Source organism: Dipodomys merriami, unplaced genomic scaffold, assembly GCF_024711535.1.
Source record: "Dipodomys merriami isolate MVZ:Mamm:240054 unplaced genomic scaffold, mDipMer1.0.p SCAF_3, whole genome shotgun sequence".
NCBI lineage: Eukaryota > Metazoa > Chordata > Mammalia > Rodentia > Heteromyidae > Dipodomys > Dipodomys merriami.
In genome coordinates, this window is record NW_027204492.1 from 82975807 (window position 1) to 82996077 (window position 20271).

Here is a 20271-nt window from a genome sequence, read left to right on the forward strand (position 1 = left end):
AAAAAGTGAAGGGACAGTGCCCAGGCCCTGTTCAAGCCATATAAAAACAAAACAAAAGCACAGTGTTAAAAATATAAAACCCAAAATGTTGAGGGGTTGGAGGCATGACACAAGTGTTAGAGCACCAGCCTGTGAACGAAAGCATCAAATCCTGAGTTCAGATCTTCCCAGGGGGAAAAAATACCCCCAAATGCAAAAAATATTGAGCCCAGAGCTCTAACCTATCTGTCTTCTTCCTCTTCTCAGTAATTCTTTCTAATTGTACAAAATGTTACTCTGGGTATACAACTTGACTTAACCTGTGGGGCTTTTATATTCCTGGGGATTTTTAGCATTTATTAATGTCAGGCAGTTTTCTAATGTGGATCTTAAAATAGCCCAATCAGTTGTCCTTTGGGAATAGGTATTAGTACATCCTCCATCTCTGCTCCTGTTCTATGACTCCTATTCTTACCCCCTCTCCCCCCCCCCCCCCCCGGCTCTGGCCACACTACTACTTACTCTTTTTATTTGTTCTTTTCTTTTTTGTCTTGTCTATCTTCCTTTGTTTGAGATAGGGTCTCACTATATAGCCCAAGCTGGCCTTGTACTCCCAATCCTCATGACTCAGCTTCATGACTGATTGGGATTAAAAGCATGTGTCACCATGCTCAGCCATACTGGCAGTTATTCTAATGCATGGAGCATGGTAGGTAGTCAATACATATCAGACAGCCAGATTCTAGTGGCTCACATCTATCTGTAAGCCTACTAAGGAGGCTGAGATCTGAGGATCATGGTTCAAAGCCAGCCCAGGCAGGAAAGTCCGTGAGACTCTTATCTCCAATTAACCACCAGAAAACCAGAAGTGGCGCTGTGGCTCAAGTGGTAGAGTGCTAGTCTTGAGCTGAGGAACTCAGGGACAGTAGTGCCCAAGCCCAGAGTTCAAGCCCCACAACCAACAAAAAAATTAAAAATAAATAAATAATTAAATATCAGATAGTTTTCTGGTCTAAGTCAGTATTTCTCATCTAAATTTCTTCTTTGTTTTGATATACTGGTATCCCTTGTATATACTTTTATTGTATATTTTAATGATATTTAATGAAGGATTAGGATGTCTTAACAATTTGGACAAGGGAAGAGACATAATCCAATAGCTCAAATAACTTTCCTCCACTCAGAGTGTTCTCTTTTTCTCCCTTCATTTTACTCAAAGAGATCTGGGACATATAATTTATTTTATTTTTTTGTTTTTGTTTTGGCTCCGGTCGTGGGGCCTGAACTCTGGGCCTGGGTGCTGTCCCTCAGCTCTTCAGCTCAAGGCTAGCGCTCTACCACTTGAGCCACAGCGCCACTTCCAGCTTTTTTCTTTTTGCTTATGTGGTGCTGAGGAATCGAACCCAGGTAAAGGCAAGCGCTTTACCACTGACCCATCTTCCCAGCCCTGAGACATACAATTCAGTGGTAAAGTGTATACTTAGAATGCATGAGGCTCTGGGCTGGATTACAAGTACCACACTAAACACACACACCAGGCAAACACACACACACACCAGGCAAACACACACACATACACACACACACACACAAACCTCCCCCCCTCCCCCGGCAACTTCAATTCACAAGTAGACATTTGGTTAACCGTTCCTTAGACTTTCTGTTCCTCACCTATGGCACAATATTAATCCCTGCTTATAATGCCCAGAAAACTACCAGTGGAATAGGATTCTCTTTTAAGTATTTTGAGTAGCTCAGATGAAGAGAGAAGGTCATGGACCTATTCAATCTTTCCCTCTTTAAAAACTATCACTATCACTGGAACTTAAACATGTATTCATTGTTTTCACCACTTTCTCTGGCTAGGTTCTGCTTCACCATCCTGCCCCCTTGTCTGCCCCGCCTTTCCTGTTGGTAGTTGCCAGAATTTCTAGGCTCTTTGGACTTGGCAGTGGTCCTCTTCACCACCACCACCACCACCACCACCACCACCACCTCCATTCTGAGGCATCTGTGATTTTCATATTCTCATACTGTGATGCTGCAGTTTAGCCAGCTGGACCTCCCCCCACTGCTATCTTTAGTTCCTTGAATTCCCCTCTGGTGGGAGAAGGCCATTTCTTTTTATAGATATATAGTGTAATACTATTTTCATTAGAAAAGACACATGCCTCCCTTCTAAAAAGGTAGAAAACAGATCAGCCTTATTCCTTCTAGCATAAACATTTTGTTGTTTCTAAGTTGTTTTTCTGTGTAGTAGTTTTTAGGTAGCAATGATGAATTTTATAATCTCTTCTAACTTGGATGATCTAGAAATGCACTGTCCATTTTGGTAGCCACTAGCTACCTGTGGCTATCAAGCTTTTCAAATAGCTAATCCCAGCTGAAGTGTGTTGAAAGTGGAAAATACATGTTGGATTTTAAGACTTAGTATGAAACAAAGAATGTAAAGTATCTCACAAATACTTTTGTATGCCATTTATACAAAATTATAATGGCTTTGTTAAAATATTGAAAGTAATTTTACCTGTTTTGTTTTACTTTTTTTTTTTCCAGGTAAGGGATAGGTTTATTCAGTAGACCTGCTGGGAAAGAGAAGAGAAAAGAGAGAAAAGAGCTAGAAAAGAGAGCATCTGGGAAAGGTGGGAAAGAGAGAGCTAGGAAAGAGAAGAGAAGGAAAGAGCTGAGAAAGAGCTAGAAAAGAGCAGAGAGCAGAGAGAGGGCGTCTGGGCCTGGGCTAGGCCTTATCTAGGGTATGGGCGGAGAAAGGTGTGGCCACATCAAATTCAGATGTGACCTCAGTGGATGCAGATGTGACCTCTTCCAGGTGTTCCAGTTGCCTAGGTAATGCAGGTACTGGGTGGAGACTTTGCAGGGAGGAGGGTGGAGTCTGCTAGCCATCCAGGAGCAGAACTTACATTGCAACCTTTTAATAATCATGAAATAGGGCACGGATTCTCTCTGGCTACTTCCTGCTGACAAGGGGCTTCGGCAATAGGGGTAAAAGGCTGGAATTTGGTCCCCTCCCAGAGAAGGCAGCGAGCAGCAGCTGTCCCTTGGTGGATTGAGTCCTTAGGTGAAGTCTGGAGAAATCTCATGAGCATTGAGGGGCTGGAAAAAAAAATACTAGCGAGCAAATAAATGGCAAGAGGAAGGACTTGGGGCTGAAAATGTTGGTAGAAATGTGCCTAGCTACTTCTGACATCTGGCGAGTAGGTAGAGAAGTCAAGTGACAAAGGCAAGAATATAAAATCCTGTTCAGTTAATAGGTAGACAGGTTAGACATTGGATGGGCAGGCTTCTTACTTCTACTGACCTCCCGGCTCTGGTTAATTTTGAAAGGGCAGGCACAAAGTAGCTGATGAGACATCATCTCCTCTTACTGCTCTCCATGTTCCCTTGTTCCCCAGACTGGCTGAGTCGAGGTGCTCGTTGCTGGGATGGCTTGTCCCAGTTGGTATTCAAGGAGGTTTGAACTCAAGGCCTGGGCATTGTCCCTGACCACTTCTGCTCAAAGCTAGTGCCCTACCACTTTGAGTTATAGTACCACTTCCAGTGTTTGGCTGGTTAGAGATAAGAGTCTTGAGCCATGCTTCCAGCCTGGCTCTTTGCAGGTTAGTTGGGAGATGGAATCTTAGGGATTTTTCAGCCTGGGCTGGCTTTGAACTGCAATCTTTGCCACAAAAGCCCTTTATTATTTCCAATTAAAGCAACAAGGAGATCAAATAGAATAAGTAGAGCTTACCTGGTCCTTATCAAGAATTGCCAACAAGGGGCTAGGAAGGTGGCTCAGTGGTAGAGCACTTGCCTTACAGGTATGAGGCCCTGGGTTCGATTCCTCAGCACCACATAAGCAAAAAGAAAAAGCAGGAAGTGGCGCTGTGGCTCAAGTGGTAGAGCGCTAGCCTTGAGCTGAAGAGCTGAGGGACCGCCCTCAGGCCCAGAGTTCAGGCCCCACAACCGGACCCAAAAAAAAAAAAAAAAGAATTGCCAACAAATATTCTGAAATGACAAAACTCATTAGATGTGATGAGAATTTTAGCACAGATATGCCCAATATTTTAGAACCATGTAGTCAGTAGAATATACAACACAAAACAAAAAAGGCAAAACTCAAAATCTAAAATTTTGACAACAGTATTTAGACATCTTTGCTAACAAACCACATCACATGGTTGGGCCTCAGTTGCCAGGGCCTGTGAAAAGAGCAACTTGTTAGCAAGGCACCTTAGAATAGCTGGGTGGAGTAGTAAACTTGGTGGAAGGTTAAGGGCCAGATGGGGCCAAACCCTTAACCTACCATGTGGCCAAGATGGCGAACTCAAGATGGTGAATTTCTGAAAAATGCAAAGAAACCCTGAACAAATAGATGAAGCCTACATTGGCTAGCCTTTGAGAGGGAACCTAGATGGGCCGGGGGGGGGGGTCCCTGGGACCCAGCCTGCGTCGCACTCTTCAAGGCACAAGCCAAAATGTAGAAAAGAGAAAGGAAGAGATAGGACATGAATGGCAGAGAGAGAGCAATGAGAGCCTGAAAGTAAACGACTTCTGACCATTTACCATTGCAGTGGCAAAAACTGTCTACATCTGAGAATGGTATAAAATTAGGCTCTCTGGCTTTCCAGGGAGCGCAGGAGGCATTTCAAAGGGGTTTCACGGCTCAGGCGTGACTCGCAGCACCCCATTACATGAGTAGGAGAGTCAGTCTGGTGAGTGAAGGAGAGCTGACCAGGCAGAAGCAGCATCCCCACTTCCCCCAGAGCCCTCTAGAGAAAAATGGCCAAGCCCCCAAAACCAAGCGTCCTCGGCTTCAGAGGTGACCGGCCTTTCAGCTAAAGGCCGTAGGAGCTCTCTGGCGTGGCGCTACATCTGGACAGAGACTGAGCCACAGAGAGCCGTAGAGAGTAGTTTCACTCACCAAAGTAGAGAAGTGGTGTGGACGTGGATGTGAAGGTCAGCAATGGTATCGATGCGCTGTGTCCGCAGCAGACAGATGGGTTCACAAAAGGCCGTCAGAACTGTGGGTGTTCCTCAGAGCAGAAAGGGAAGAACAAACAAAAAAAAAAAGGAAAAAAAAAAAAACCAGAGAGGAATCCCACCTATTCTGACTTTAAGCCCTTTATCCAAGTCATGGCACCATTTACGTTAGGTTTTTAAAAAGAGGTAGCCGAGTAAGAACAGCACCACGCATGTGGTATTCAGGTAAGGGGTAGGTTTATTCAGTAGCCCTGCAGGGAAAGAGCTGGGAAAGAGAAGAGAGAGCTGGGAAAAAGAGAGCTGAGAAAGAGCTAGAAAAGAGCAGAGAGAGAGCATCTGGGAAAGGTGGGAAAGAGAGAGCTAGGAAAGAGAAAGCTGGGAAAGAGAAGAGAAAAGCTAGAAAAGAGAACATCTGGGAAAGGTGGGAAAGAGAGAGCTAGGAAAGAGAAGAGAAGGAAAGAGCTGAGAAAGAGCTAGAAAAGAGCAGAGAGCAGAGAGCTCGTTTTACTTTTTTAATGTGGGTAGTAAAGAATCTGAAATTACATATGAGCCTAGCATATTTCTCTTGGACAGTGCTGTGTCTAGAATATTTTATAACTGTCCTTTTATGTTTCTTTTAACAGCTTTATTGTAAAATGGTTTGCATACTGTAAATTCATCCATTTTAAATGTACAAGCCAGTAAATTTACAGCTATGCTGCCATCTTTGCAATCTAGTTTTAAAATATACTTGTCTTCTTAGGAAGCTCTGTCATGCCATTTGTAGCCACTCTCCATTCTAAGCATCCACTCATCTGTTTTCTGTTCTAGATTTTTTTTTCCTCCCTAGTACATATAAATAGAATAATACATTTTTTTGTGTGTGAAGGGCCTCTCAGTGTGTTTTCAAGATTCATTCACAATGTAGCATGTGTCAGAATTAATTCCTTTTATGGCCCAATAATATTCATTTCACCTATTGATGAATATATGCCTTGGTTTAGCTTTCTGGCTGTTCAACATTTGCACAATGTAAAGAATGCTATTTTTAATTTCTCATTTGTGATAGGTTCTTGCTATGTAGCCTAATCCAGTCTGGAACTGGGAGGCCTCAGCCTCCCAAGTGATGCAATTACAAGTGTACATCGTTACAACTATCTATGAATCCTCTTTTAAATCACCATATAGGAAACAATAAAGTTAACATTGCCCAAATGAGAGTTTAACTTCAGAGGAAGGCAAAAATATTGTGTTCAACTCCTGGTTTTGCTACCTAAGGCTTCTATGGGAGTTAATTTTTTATCTATAAAATTAGATACGAAACTTGATTGTTCAGCAGATTCTATAAGAGTATAAGAGTATAAGAGTATAAGAGTACTGGTCAGGGGCTGGGAAGGTGGCTCAGTGGTAGAGCGCTTGCCTTGCATGCCTGAGGCCCTGGGTTCGATTCCTCAGCACCACATAAGCAAAAAGAAAAAAAGCCAGAAGTGGCGCTGTGGCTCAAGTGATAGAGCGCTAGCCTTGAGCTGAAGAGCTGAGGGACAGCCCCCAGGCCCAGATTTCAGGCCCCACGACTGGACCCCCCCCCCAAAAAAAAAGAGTACTGGTCACCACCCTGTAAGTCAGTAAACCAGTTCCTGCCTTTGGGTATGCACTGTCCAATTGAGTACGATGAGCAGAAACAGGTGGAATGAAGGTATAAGAAGTGCTGCAGGACAGCGGGGTGCCGGTGGCTCACACCTGTAATCTTAATTACTCAGGAGGCTGAGATCTGAGGATCACAGTTCAAAGCCATTCCGGGCAGGAAAGTCCATGAGACTCTTATCTCCAATAAACCACTAGAAAACTGGAAGTGGTGCTGTGGCTCAAGCGGTAGAGTGCTCGCCTTGAGCTGAAGAGCACAGGGACAGTACCCAAGCCCAGAGTTCAAGCCTCATGACCGACAAGAAAAAAAAAGAAGTGCTGCAGGAAAACGGTAGATTGGGTCTTTTAGGAATGGGGTACCAGGAAATGGTTCCATGATAGAAGAGTAAGAATTTACCTCTCAGAGTATGGCTTTATCCGGTGGATATAGGGATTCAAGAGGGCCTTAGCAGAGGTATGCCATGGTCAAATTTGCATTTTTCTGGAAAAATTGTTTTGGTGGCTAGTTATAGAAGCCAGCACAATAATAGAGGTTAAAAATGCCAGAGGCAATGTAGCTTAGTGGTATATTGTTTGCCTAGCATGCATGAAGCCCTAGGTTCGATTCTTCAATACCACATAAACAGAAAAGGCTGGAAGTGACACCGTGGCTCAAGTGGTAGAGTGCTAGCTGTGAGCAAAAGAAGCTCAGGGACAGTGCCCAGGCCCTGAGAAGCCCCAGGATTGGCAAAAAAAATACTATCAGCAGTGTTGCTTCTAAGTAGAGATTAAGAAGGAGAAAATATAAGGTGGAGCTGATACATGACCAGAGAATAAATGTGGACATGTATTTATGAATGGGAACACAATATTGTCAAGATGTTAATTTGCCCCTAAATTATTCGAGAATCCTAGCAGAGGAATAGTTGGTTAAATTATATATACATATGTGTGTATATATACAAATATATATGTTTAACTCAGTTAAATCCCCAGCACACCTAAAAAGCTTCATTTTTCAGATTAGAATTTATTGGTTGTGTTAGGGAGACTACCTTTCCTAAACCTTCCCCAGCATTGCATGTTCATCTTGGTTAGAGACAAATTTAATATACACATGCCTACTTCCTTTCCTTATGGAAACCCCAGTAAAATGACACAAAGAGATTTGTTTTAAAAATCAGAAAATGGACAACTAGAAGGGAGATGAGCAAATAGGATTAAGCTGATACTGGGAACCTTTTAGAACAAACCTAATTTATACCTTTGAATCCCCTAAAGGTTTGTAGTCAGTGGGATTGGGTAGTATGAGAGTAAAGAAGAAGGTGTGTGTTGAGGGTTAAGATTGGCTTATATCTATGTAAAAAAAAAAAGATTTATAGGACAACAGTGACTCACACCTGTAATCCTTGTTTCTCAGGAGGCTGAGATCTGAAGATTTCAGTTTGAAGCCAGCTAGCCTTGAGCAGAAAAAAAAAAACAAAAACAAAAAAAACAAAAACCTCAGATACAGCTCCCAGGCCCTGATTTTAACCCCCAAGAAGGGAGAAAAAAAAAACTTGAGATTCTTTTCCATATTACAATACATTGCATCTATTTATAAAAAGGGTTTAAGAAATCTCACTGAAGCTGTTAAACAGTAAGTAGGTGAGAAGCAGAGCAAAAAACAGCAGAGGGGATTGTTCTGATTGAAATATAATATTCACACATGAATACTGTAGTTAAACCCCTTGGAGGGGCTGGGAATGTGGCTTAGTGGTGGAGTGCTTGCCTAGCATGCATGAAGCCCTGGGTTCCATTCCTCAGTACCACCATAAACAGAAAAGGCTGGAAGTGGCTCTGTGGCTCAAGTGGTAGACTGCTAGCCTTGAGCACAGAGAGGCTCAAGGACAGTGCCCAGGCTGCAAGTTCAAGCTCCAGGACTGGCCAAAAAAAACCCTTGGAATAACTAATAGACAGTAAAAAATGATAGAAAAATAAAGCAGTGGGGGAATGAGTAGGTATGAAAATAGAACTATGAAACCAACTGAAATTGTTTTAAGAGGAAGGGGCTAAGGGAGACTGATATAGGAGGTGAGGTTGTTGGGATATATTACATGTATGTGGGCATGTCACAGTGGAACCCCCCCTTATACAACTAATTATGCTAATTAAACATCTTTAAAAATAAATAATTCATGCTAGGTGCTGGTGACTCACACCTGTAATCCTAGCTACTCAGGAGACTGAGATCTGAGGATTGCAGTTCAAAGCCAGCCTAGACAGGAAAGTCTGTGAGACTCTTATCTCCAATAAACTACCAGAAAACCAGAAGAGGTACTGTGGCTCAAGTGGTAGAGCATTAGCCTTGAGCTGAAGAGCTGAGGGACAGTGCCCAGGCCCAGAGTTCAAGACCCATGACCAACAAAAATAAATAAAAAATAATTAATGAAAAAGATTTATTTCTGAAGAAGTTAAAAGAGAAGTCTTTGGTCTCCTTAGGTACAGTTAAGGATGGAACTGAAGTGAAAATTTACTAGGATTTATCATTGTGTACATACTGGATACTGAGGTTTCCAATTATCTTCCTTGGTTGTTAGAACATGGGCAGACAGGCCTTTTTTCTTACAGGCAAAAAAAAAAGTGAAGTGGGCACTGGTGGCTCACGCCTATAATCTTAGCTACTCAGGAGGCTGAGGATTGCAGTTCAAAGCCAGCCTGGGCAAGAAAGTCTGTGAGACTCTTATCTCTAAATAATGACCAGAAAATTGGAGGTGGCGCTGTGGCTCTAGTGGTAGAGCACTATCCTTGAGCTGAAGAGCTGAGGGACAGTGCCCAGGCCCAGAGTCAAGCCCCATGACAGACCTAAAAAAAATAAAAAATAAAAATGAGTTTTAGCTGGGCACTTGTGGCCCATGCCTGCAATTCTGGAGGCTAAGAACTGAGAATCGCAGTTCAAAGCCAGCCCGGGCAGAAAAGTCTGTGAGACTCTTACCTCCAATAAACTACTCAGAAAAAGCTACTGTGGCGCCATCACCCAAGTGGTAGCCTTGAGCACAAAGCAGCTCAGGAACTGCATCCAGACCCTATATTCAAGCCCTGGGACTAGCAGCAAATAAGTAAATTTAAAAAATTTAAATGTGAATTTTCTTTGGAGAATCTAACTGGTGTGAAAGAAAAAAATGACAGTTTCCAGACTAAATGGTGAAGCTGATAAGCATCACCTATGTACTTAGTGCATCCATTCAGTTTTTTGTCTCTTCCTCTATATTTAAGTAGGTAGCCACAGATTAACAGATAACCAATGAAAATAAAATAGAACCAGAAAAACAGGGAGAAAGCAACTTGGAGAAACAGAGGCCCGGCAGGGAGAAATACTTCAAAAGGAAAAGAAACCTCATCATTTTTTTTGAAACCTTATTATTATCTTCAGAGGTAAGCATATATAGTCTCCCTTATCCATTATTTTGCTTTCTGTGGTTTCAGTTACCCCTGGTCAGTTGCAGTCCAAAAATATTAAATGGGAAATTCCAAACCATAAATAGGTCATCAGTTTTCAATTACATTCTATTCTGAATAGCATGATGAAATCCTGTACCATCCTGATCTAGCCTGCCTGAAGTATGAATTTTCCTTTTTGTACAGTATATCCATGCTGTATAATTTTATTTAGGAATTACTCCAATGTACAATTGTGGTGAAGGGAATTCACATATGCCGAAAGGCAGGTGCAAGTGACTCAGTCTTATAATTCTAGTTACTTAGGAGACTGAGAGGACACAGCCTAAAAGTCTGTAAGACTATCTCCAATTGACCAGTAAAATGCTGAACTGGAGGTATGTCTTAAGTGGTAAAATGCAAGCCATGAATGAAGAGTTTTAAAGCACAAGCTCAAGTCCTGTGCTGAAGCCTCAATCCTTGCAAAGAAAAAAGAAAAAGAGAAACAAAACATCAAAGACAAGCTCTACAATGTTTTCTTTAAATGAAATAAGCTAGGGACCAGTGGCTCCCCTCTTTAATCCTAGCTACTAAGGAAGCATAGATCTGAGGATCATGGTTTGTGGTTCGAAGTCAGCCTGGGCATAAGGGTTTGTGAGGCTCCTATCTCCAATTAACCACCAAAAAGCCAGAAGTGGAGCTGTCACTCGAGTGGTAGAACACTAGACAAACAAAACAGCTCAGTGACAGAGTCCAGGCCCTGAGTTCAAGTCCCAGGACTAACATGCATGCACACATGCACTCACACATGCTTACACACACACAGACACACACGCATTATCCCTTTCCCCCAATTTAATTGGAAAGATAAAAGTTTTGGGGCAAGGAAAGAAAATTGTATGCTGAGCTTTTGTTTGGTAAACTTTACAGTAAGTCTGTCCATGAAATTACAAAGGAAAAAAAATTGTGCTAGTTGTGCTAGTTTTAACATTTGAAATCGCAAAAGCTATGTCTACATTGCTTAATTAAATTTGTGTATGCATCTAGGAAAAAAACATCAGGGGTTCAATGCTATCTGAAGTTACCATTCAGTCTTAGAAATAATCTTTGGATAAAATAGGACTACCATACTGCAAAACAGCAAAAACAGGATATTATTTTTAAAAGAGCATACCAAAAACTTTCATAAACAGCATACCGTGAAGCTACTAAGCTCTTGGAGATTAAAACTATGATAGCAAAACTCAAAACAAAACAAAACAAAAAGCAATGCTTAGACAATAAATAGGTGAAGACTCTCCCAGAGAATGGAATGCAAAGATGGGAAAAGGGCCAGCTGCAGATGGCTCGTGCTACCTTAGGAGGCTGAGATTTTAGGATTGTAAGTCAAAGCCAGCCTGGATAAGAAATTCTGTGAAACTCTATCTCCAATTAACCACCAACAAGAAAGCCACAAATGGAGCCATGGCTTCAGTGGTAGAGTGCTTAGGCCAAACCCTGAGTCTGAGCTCCAGGACCAGCACCAGAAAACGATGAGAAAAGGGAGAGAAAATTAAAGAGTTTAGATATAAATTCTAGGATCAAGGTTTGAAGCCAGCCTGGGCAGGAAAATCTGTGAGACTGTTATCTCCAAGTAACCACCAGAAAGCCAGAAGTACAACTATGGCTCAAGTAGTAGAGTACTCTAGCCTTGAGCAAAAAGCTCAGGGACAGTGCCTTGGTCCTGAGTTCAATATCTAGGACCGGCACACACACACAAAAAACAAACCTGAGATGATCAAGTCACTAATGAAACTGTTCAAGAAAGTTTCTTTGACCATAAGACTTACCACAATCAAAGAGATCTACTCAGTACATGAATAAAAATAGATCCATACCAAGATAAATCTTGTAAAATTTCTTATCAAACTCTGGGACCAGAAGAGTCCTATAACTTCTTGAGGAAGAAATAGGTTTACCATTCAAAGATCAGAAAATAGAATGGGTTCTGATTTTTTTCAAAAGCAAGACTAGAATCTAGAAGACCAGAGCAAAATTCCCAAATGATTTTCATCTTAGAATTCTATATGCTGTCAAGTGTGAGAGCTGAGAATAGAAACTGCCTCCTCCTCCCCAAAAGAAAAACTTCTTCCCACCATTTTTCAGGAAGACATTGAAAGAAATGTTCAAGCACAGCAAAGGAATGAACCAAGAGAGAGGAGTACATAGGATCTAGGAAACAAGAGACATGTTGCAGGAGTGTGAGATTCTTGGGAGAAAAGCTCCTCTACATCTGAGCAGATCATATGGCTACACAAAGATGCATGCTTATAATTCAGACACTTTGGAAACTGGCACAGGAGGTTTGTGAGTTGCAGGCCAGCCTAATCTACATGTGAGATCTTGTCTCAAGAAAATAAAATGAACAAAAATAAAATAACAACAAAAAATCCCAGAAGGCTTCATGAAAGTGCTAAAGTAAGGTGAAATGTATAGAAAAGAAAAATGGACACTTGTCAGCAAGGTTGGGTTTAAATACTTAATAATATACATAGAAATCCAAGCAAATTGAGAAGCCTGAAGCTGTTTTTACCTAGCCTAGAAATACACTATTTAGGATTGTTATAGTCAGTGCCAAAATAATAAGGTACAAGTGATTGGCTCTAAGGATGTATGACAGGATCTGCAAATCTCACAGAACCATTTGACTCTTAAACTTCATCTCTTGACTACTGATGTAAAGCTTGGCCAGCTTAATGAAAATCTCACAGAACCATTTGACTCTTAAACTTCATCTCTTGACTACTGATGTAAAGCTTGGCCAGCTTAATGAAAAAACTTTCATAAAAAAATAAACTGGGGAGCCAGCTGCCAGTGGCTCACACCTATAATCCTAGCTACTGAGGAGGCTGAGATCTGAGGATCACGATTCAAAACCAGCACAGGCAGGAAAGTCCGTAAGACTCTTATCTCCAATTAATCACCAAGAAAGGAAAAATCAATAGAGCTGTGGCTCGAGTGTTAGCCTTGCGCACAAATGCTAGGGGAGAAACAGTGCTCAGGCCCTTGAGTTCAAGCCCCAGGACTGTCTCACACACATAAAAATTACTTGGAAGTCAAAATAGGCTTCATTTCTAATTTGAACTCAAATCAGGATGTTATCTGTTCACGTAGATTAAAATGATGATAGAATCTGAGGGTTTTTGTTTTTTTTTTTTTTGAGAGTTGAAGGGGATGGGATTCTGTTGTCATACTGTGTTTCCTGAAACTTTGTTTTCTTAAGCACCCTATCTTACTTAGGTCAGATTTCTGCAGACTAGAAAATCTCTTATCTCACTGCATAGGCTGTCTTGTTCCTTAGGTTGTTCGCACAAACCAGTGTGCAGGAGAATTCGTCATCACCTTTCCTCGTGCTTACCACAGCGGCTTCAACCAAGGCTACAACTTTGCTGAGGCTGTCAACTTTTGTACTGCTGACTGGGTGAGTCCAGAGTGTGTGGAGTAGGAGGGAGAAACAGAAAGGTTGTGGGAAAGCTGAGGTACCACTTCCTTTAGACTTGGCCCCAGACTTGACACCTGTTCACAGCTGCCAGCTGGGCGTCAGTGCATTGAGCACTACCGCCGGCTCCGAAGATACTGCGTCTTCTCCCATGAAGAGCTCATCTGCAAGATGGCTGCGTGCCCTGAGAAGCTGGACCTGAACCTGGCAGCAGCCGTACATAAAGAGATGTTCATAATGGTGCAGGAGGAGCGGCGCCTACGAAAGGCTCTGCTAGAGAAAGTGAGTGGTGGGATATTGCTGTAGATTTGGCACCCTTACCTGGGGGGATATTGGGAAAGACAAGTGTGATGTGAAGGAAAAGATAAAACCTTTGCTCTTGCTTGGTGAAATGAACTAGGCACACCTCAACTGAAAACTATTTCATTTCTTAACTCTCCCCTTTACCAGCAAACTTAGACCCATCACTTTACTTCACTAAGTGTTTTTTTCCCCATCTGAAAAACAGGAAATAGGCTTATCTTTTTGGAACATTGAGTGGATCATAGATAATACTGCAGTAATTGACTTTTAGCAGGTATTGGTATACCCGCCATTCCATTATGCAAATGACCTAGCAAAACAAACAGATGCATAAAACCCCTCTGCTTGATTATCTGGGTCACCATATCAAGTTATGTACACTGTAAATGATAATCTCACTTCATAAAATGAAATAAACACTTAAGTAAGTACAAGGAAGTCTTTTTTTTTTTTTTTTTGGTCCAGTCGTGGGGCCTGACCTCTGGGCCTGGGCGCTGTCCCTCAGCTCTTCAGCTCAAGGCTAGCGCTCTACCACTTGAGCCACAGCGCCACTTCCGGCTTTTTTTTTCTGCTTATGTGGTGCTGAGGAATCGAACCCAGGGCCTCATGCATGCAAGGCAAGCGCTCTACCACTGAGCCACCTTCCCAGCCCAGTACAAGGAAGTCTTAAAGCTTGAGTGTAGTGATCTACAGAAAAGACTTATTACTTCCCTTTTCTGGCAGCAGCTGCTATTACTGGTACATGAAAAAAATAAATATGGAACTTTTTTAGGAAATGCCGTTTTCTTACATTCAGATGGTTCAGTAATTCTAGGTCAATAATGTTACCAAATTGAAAACAGTCTTTCTTTAATAGATTTCTTTTAAACATGTCTGTTGTATATGTAGTTGAGTGGCAGCTATGCACAGCTATAAAGTCCACTTATGTAGCTTCAGCTGCTTCCTTCATATCCCATATTTGCTTAGCAAACTGACTTAGTGAGAACCCTTTAGAAGATTACAAAGAAGGGCTGTGGGTATAGAACAGTGGGGAAACAGTTAACCTTGCATGTACAAGGCCTTGGCCTTGATTTCCAGAATATGGAAAAAGAATTACAAAGGAATACTGGTGCTATGGTGTCAGTTCTGGCTGTTTTGGGTAATAGCTTCTGATTTAATGTTCAAGTATAACTTTCCTGTGAGTATGGTCTGTAGGAAGTGTTTTAGCTATAATGGTGTTAGAAGTTAAGGCCTTCTTAGTTGTGGTGCTAGTTTTTAAGTTTTTCCATGCATCATTTTCTTTGTTGTTATTGAATAATGGTCCTGTGGCTGTGGCATACAATTGACAGAGCCAAAGTAAGGTAGAGAGAATAAACAAACCTTCCATCCTGACGTTCAGAGTTTTGTAAACTTGTCCTTTCCATCAGAGATGAATTCTGGAATCCTTCAGAACTGATTATATGTGTTTGAGTACTCTTCTGGAGGACTCAGTTTTCATCCAGTTTTCAAGAACCAGTGATCCAAAGAAATCCAGAGACTTCAGCTTTTCTCTTTGGATTCAAAATTGACTTCAGTCAAATCCTCACCCTCTCTGTGACTTAGAGTCTTCCTTTTTTACAGTGAGATGATGACTGTGAGATGCATATTTTTACCTGAAAATTAGAGCAACTAATAATAAATATTTGTTGGGTACTTAATTCAAAGTACTAATATACTTACCATCTTTGTTTTACTAATCATTGGAACACCCCAGTGAAAATAATGGCACAGACACAGAGAGGTTTATACATGTTCACACAAATAAGTGGAAGTGCAGGATTTCTAATTCGCATTTGGCTGATTGCTTTATACAGAGGGTAGTTGTTAAAGTTGGAATGTAAGGCAAAAAAAATGTAAGTTGTTAAGTTGGAATGTTAAGTCAACATTTCCCTTTCAAATCCCGAAATTTACTAATAATTGCATTATCTTTCAGTTAGTCCAACACAGCTAGCTTCTTTCTGGAAATAGGTTGCTTTTTCTGAGCAGCAGATGAAGTCCTTGAGGGTTTTTTTTAGGGGGGGGGGTCCGGTCGTGGGGCCTGAACTCTGGGCCTGGGTGCTGTCCCTCAGCTCTTGAGCTCAAGGCTAGCGCTCTACCACTTGAGCCATAGCGCCACTTCTGGCTTTTTTCTTTTTGCTTATGTGGTGCTGAGGAATCGAACCCAGAGCCTTATGCATGCAAGGCAAGCACTCTACCACTGAGCCACCTTCCCAACCCCGAAGTCCTTGAGTTATTGGGAAATCTTATTGCACGTGTCTAAGCTCAGAATGCATACTTTCTCCTGCCTGCTAAGCAGCAGTGCCTGGAACATAGTGAGTGCTGAGTAACCGGAAGCCAGCATGATTTCCTAGTTCCTACATTGCCACCCCTTTGGTACCTTGGTTTACTATTTTCCATCGTCTTTTCTCACCCAAAAGATGGTTTGTACTGATTTGAATCTTACCTGATTTTTCTTCCTCTATAAAATTCTGCCTCAAGCCACACTGACCTGATTGTACCTTAATCTGATTTCCCCACAGTGGACAGGTGTTCACTGTGATATTTGTCCTCCTAACCCTCATGACCCTCAGCATAGATTTGAGTTAAAAGTGGGGCTCTGTAGTAGCTAAGATGGGGGTTTCTGCTACCTTGTCTGGTTCTATATGATGTATGCATTGAATTCCCCAGGGTATCACAGAGGCCGAACGAGAGGCTTTTGAACTGCTCCCAGATGATGAGCGCCAGTGCATCAAGTGCAAGACCACATGCTTCCTGTCTGCCCTAGCCTGCTATGATTGCCCAGATGGTCTTGTCTGCCTTTCCCACATTAATGATCTCTGCAAGTGCTCCAGTAGTCGGCAGTATCTGCGGTGAGCTTGGGACCTACCCAGAGGAAATTGAACAAGGAAAAGGATATAGAGCTGGGCCAAATGTAGTCTTCCTTGTTCTCTTTCCCAGCTATCGGTATACCTTAGATGAGCTCCCTGCCATGCTGCATAAGCTGAAGGTTCGAGCTGAGTCCTTTGACACCTGGGCCAACAAAGTACGAGTGGCACTAGAGGTGGAAGATGGAAGAAAGCGCAGTGAGTGATTGGCTAGGGGGTGGGAAGGGCAGGACAAGAGGGGGCAGAAGGATTCTCCACAGGCAAGTTCCATTCCCTTTTTTTTGCCAGTCCTGGGGCTTGAACTCAGGGTCTGTACACTGTCCCTGAGCTTCTTTTGCTCAAGGCTAACACTCTACCACTTGAACCACAGTGTCACTTCTGGCTTTTTCTGCTTATGTAGTACTGAGGAATTGAACCCAGGGCTTCATGCATGCTAGGCAAGCACTCTACTGCTAAACCACATTCCTAGATCCCCCTTTTTTTGTTGTTTCCCCTGACCCCCCTTCCTCCACCTTTACTAAACACTACTATTCTCATTCTTCCTCCAGGTCTTGAAGAGCTAAGGGCACTAGAGTCTGAGGCCCGTGAGCGAAGGTTTCCTAACAGTGAGCTACTGCAGCAACTGAAGAACTGCTTGAGTGAGGCTGAGGCTTGCGTGTCCCGAGCTCTGGGATTGGTCAGCGGCCAGGAAGCTGGGTATGGTGGCTTGAGGTGTTGGGGCAGAGGTAGCTTGCCGAGGATCCAGTAACCTTGGAAAAGTACAAGGGGCAGACTGAATACCATTGGGTACATAGAACATTAGCAGGAAGTCACAAATATTAGATAGCTTAGGAAATGTTGAAGAATGCAAGAGACCAGACAATTTAGCATGCAGAGGAGAGCCTGAGCAATAAGAAAGCCAGAAGTTATTTTTTCAGTACCATTAGGAAATATGAGAGATAGGTTGAGAGAGTTTATGGGCAAGAAGTTGGGGATGTTTAGTGGGAAGAACAGGACAGACATGAAAACTTGAATCAGCTTACATAGCTTTAGGTTCACAGTAGAGTATGAATTGAAAAATCTAAGTGCCAGGGGTGTGTCTGCTCAGTGGGAGAGCACTTGCCTAGCATGTGAAGAGGCTCTGGGTTTGAGTCTTAGCACCATTTTAACAAAAAGGAAAATTTGGGGTTTTGTTACTGTCAGTGGGTTTTTAAACTTCCTCTGCAGCTTGAAAAATAATTCCCTCTCTCCTAATGTCCTTCATCATCTGAAAAAAATGAAACTTATATTTAAAAACCCTCCCTGAGCTGGACACTGGTGGCTCACGCCTGTAATCCTAGCTACTCAGGAGGCTGAGATCTGAGGATCATGGTTCAAAGCCAGCTCGGGCAGGAAAAGTCCGTGAGACTTTTATCTCCAATAAACCACCAGAAAAACTGGAAGTGGCACTGTGGCTCAAGTGGTAGGCACTCGCCTTGAGCTGAAGAGCTGAGGGACAGTGCCAAAGCCCAGAGTTCAAGCCCCCCCCCCAAAAAAAAAAAAACCCTCCCTGCCACCTGGGCAGTTGGAGGAACCCTAAAATGCAAAATCAAGATGGACAGATGTGGCGAGGAAAGCTATTGACTATTAGCACAGAAATCAGGGGAGAGGACTGGGTTTGGATGTGAACTCTACATGTGAAACTCCATAGTCCCCACAGGGTGGCTGGCCTACAGATGACCTTGGCTGAACTTCGGGCCTTTCTGGACCAGATGAACAATCTTCCTTGTGCCATGCACCAGATTGGGGATGTTAAGGTGAGGAGAGGTGGGCTGGAGTGCTACTGAGGGATTAGGGGAATTGGGAAACCTGAGTAGCAGGCTACACTGGATTCTTTGGGGGAAGCGTAAAGTATTTGGGTGAGATAGGATGTATGTGTATGAGGAAATAATGGGAGGTGTGGAATTTGAGGAACGGGTATGAGTAAAGAGGAAGATTTCCTGATGGAGGTAGTCATTAGTGTTCCTTAGGCCTGGAAAGTTTGGGAAATTGAGCAAAATTCATGAAAGGAGAGGAGAAATAGGATGGAAAAGGCATGGGATGGCAGTGTAAACATGAGGGTTTGTGCAATGTCTAAGCATAGCATAGGGCATAGGGACTTAACAGTGCTCTGAGAGTCCTTATAGAAGTAAGGCACAAATTCATAACCAGCCTTTTTAAATAATCTCTAGTAATAAGACCCAGGACCATGCATTTTAACAAATTTCATAGGGAATTCTAATGAGCAATCAGTGTTAGGAATTGCTGTCACGGAGTCTAGAGAAGTAGAGTACAGCCTGTGTCAGATTCCCTGTTTCCTCAAGCTTGTAGGGGAAGAATGGAAGCAGGGCAACAATATGTAGTCATGGGATCTCTAGGTGGGCCCAGCTGAGGAGTTTGTTCTTCATCCTGTACTCTGGCAGGGCATCCTGGAACAGGTGGAGGCCTACCAGGCTGAAGCGTGTGAGGCCCTGGCCTCACTGCCCTCCAATCCTGGGCTACTGCAATCCCTGTTGGAGAGAGGGCAGCAGCTGGGGGTGGAGGTGCCTGAGGCCCAGCAGCTCCAGCGGCAGGTGGAACAGGCACGGTGGCTGGATGAGGTAAAACGCACACTGGCCCCCTCTGCCCGAAGGGGCACCCTGGCTGTCATGCGGGGACTGTTGGTTGCGGGTGCCAGTGTTGCCCCTAGCTCTGCTGTGGATAAGGCCCGGGCTGAGCTTCAGGAGCTGCTGACCATTGCTGAACGCTGGGAGGAGAAAGCCCACCTCTGCCTGGAAGCCAGGTAGGTCCAGCTATTCCCCTCCCTGCCCTATGACACCCTTTCCGAGTTTAGTGGGGAACTTGAAGATGACTGTCATGGGTAGCTGTGGGTATCACACACATTCTATGTATTTGACTCTTACTTGTTTTTGAAAGCTTAGAAGTTTTCTTATAAAACTTACTTTTATTTTTAAATCTATGTATACAGAGGGTAGGTGTAGGCTCATGGAGAACAGAAACAAATAATGCATAGAGGACTAGCCCTGTAGGCTGGCATGCACTCATGTATAGAAAGCACAGATCGCAAGAAGGTGATAGGTGCCACACATGGCACCATCTGACAGACTGCAACCACAGGTCATGCACCCAAGTGGTGTATGCAATCACTTCCAGCTGACCGATACACTGGCAGAGAAGTAGAGGTGTAGTAGCTGTGATAGAAGGATGAATAGGTACATATGGTTAGATGGGTACAGGGCCTGCCACCTCTCCCTGGCAAGATAAGGGCAAGTAGATCCAAATAGCAGTGGAAATAACAAGTACTCAGTGGGTCTGTTTCTACATTTCTGGTAGTCAGGCTTGGCTTTGCTCAGTAGGCCATGCCAAACTGGGTCCTCTTGTTCTTTGTTCCTACCTTTAGGCAGAAGCATCCACCAGCCACACTTGAGGCCATAATCCGTGAAGCAGAAAACATCCCTGTTCACCTGCCTAACATTCAGGCTCTCAAGGAGGCTCTTGCTAAGGCCCGGGCATGGATTGCTGATGTGGATGAGATCCAAGTGAGAACCTTTACCTTAACTCTAATCCCAGGTCTTTTTGTTGTTGTTGGTCATGGGGCCTGAACTCTGGGCCTGGGAGCTGTCCCTCAGCTCTTCA

The 20271-nt window shown here is 43.1% G+C and overlaps 1 protein-coding gene across 6 annotated transcripts in view; it reads left to right on the forward strand.

Moving 5' to 3' along the window:
- Kdm5c (lysine demethylase 5C) overlaps positions 1-20271 on the forward strand; it is a 49758-nt gene that overhangs the window by 26301 nt on the left and 3186 nt on the right. For all 6 annotated transcript variants that reach the window (XM_070040439.1, XM_070040441.1, XM_070040442.1 and 3 more), the window contains exons 13-20: positions 13316-13435; positions 13541-13735; positions 16442-16623; positions 16712-16836; positions 17187-17334; positions 18308-18413; positions 19059-19417; positions 20036-20174. In XM_070040439.1, coding sequence (XP_069896540.1) covers positions 13316-13435; positions 13541-13735; positions 16442-16623; positions 16712-16836; positions 17187-17334; positions 18308-18413; positions 19059-19417; positions 20036-20174 — 1374 coding nt within the window. The remainder of the gene's footprint in view (positions 1-13315; positions 13436-13540; positions 13736-16441; positions 16624-16711; positions 16837-17186; positions 17335-18307; positions 18414-19058; positions 19418-20035; positions 20175-20271) is intronic.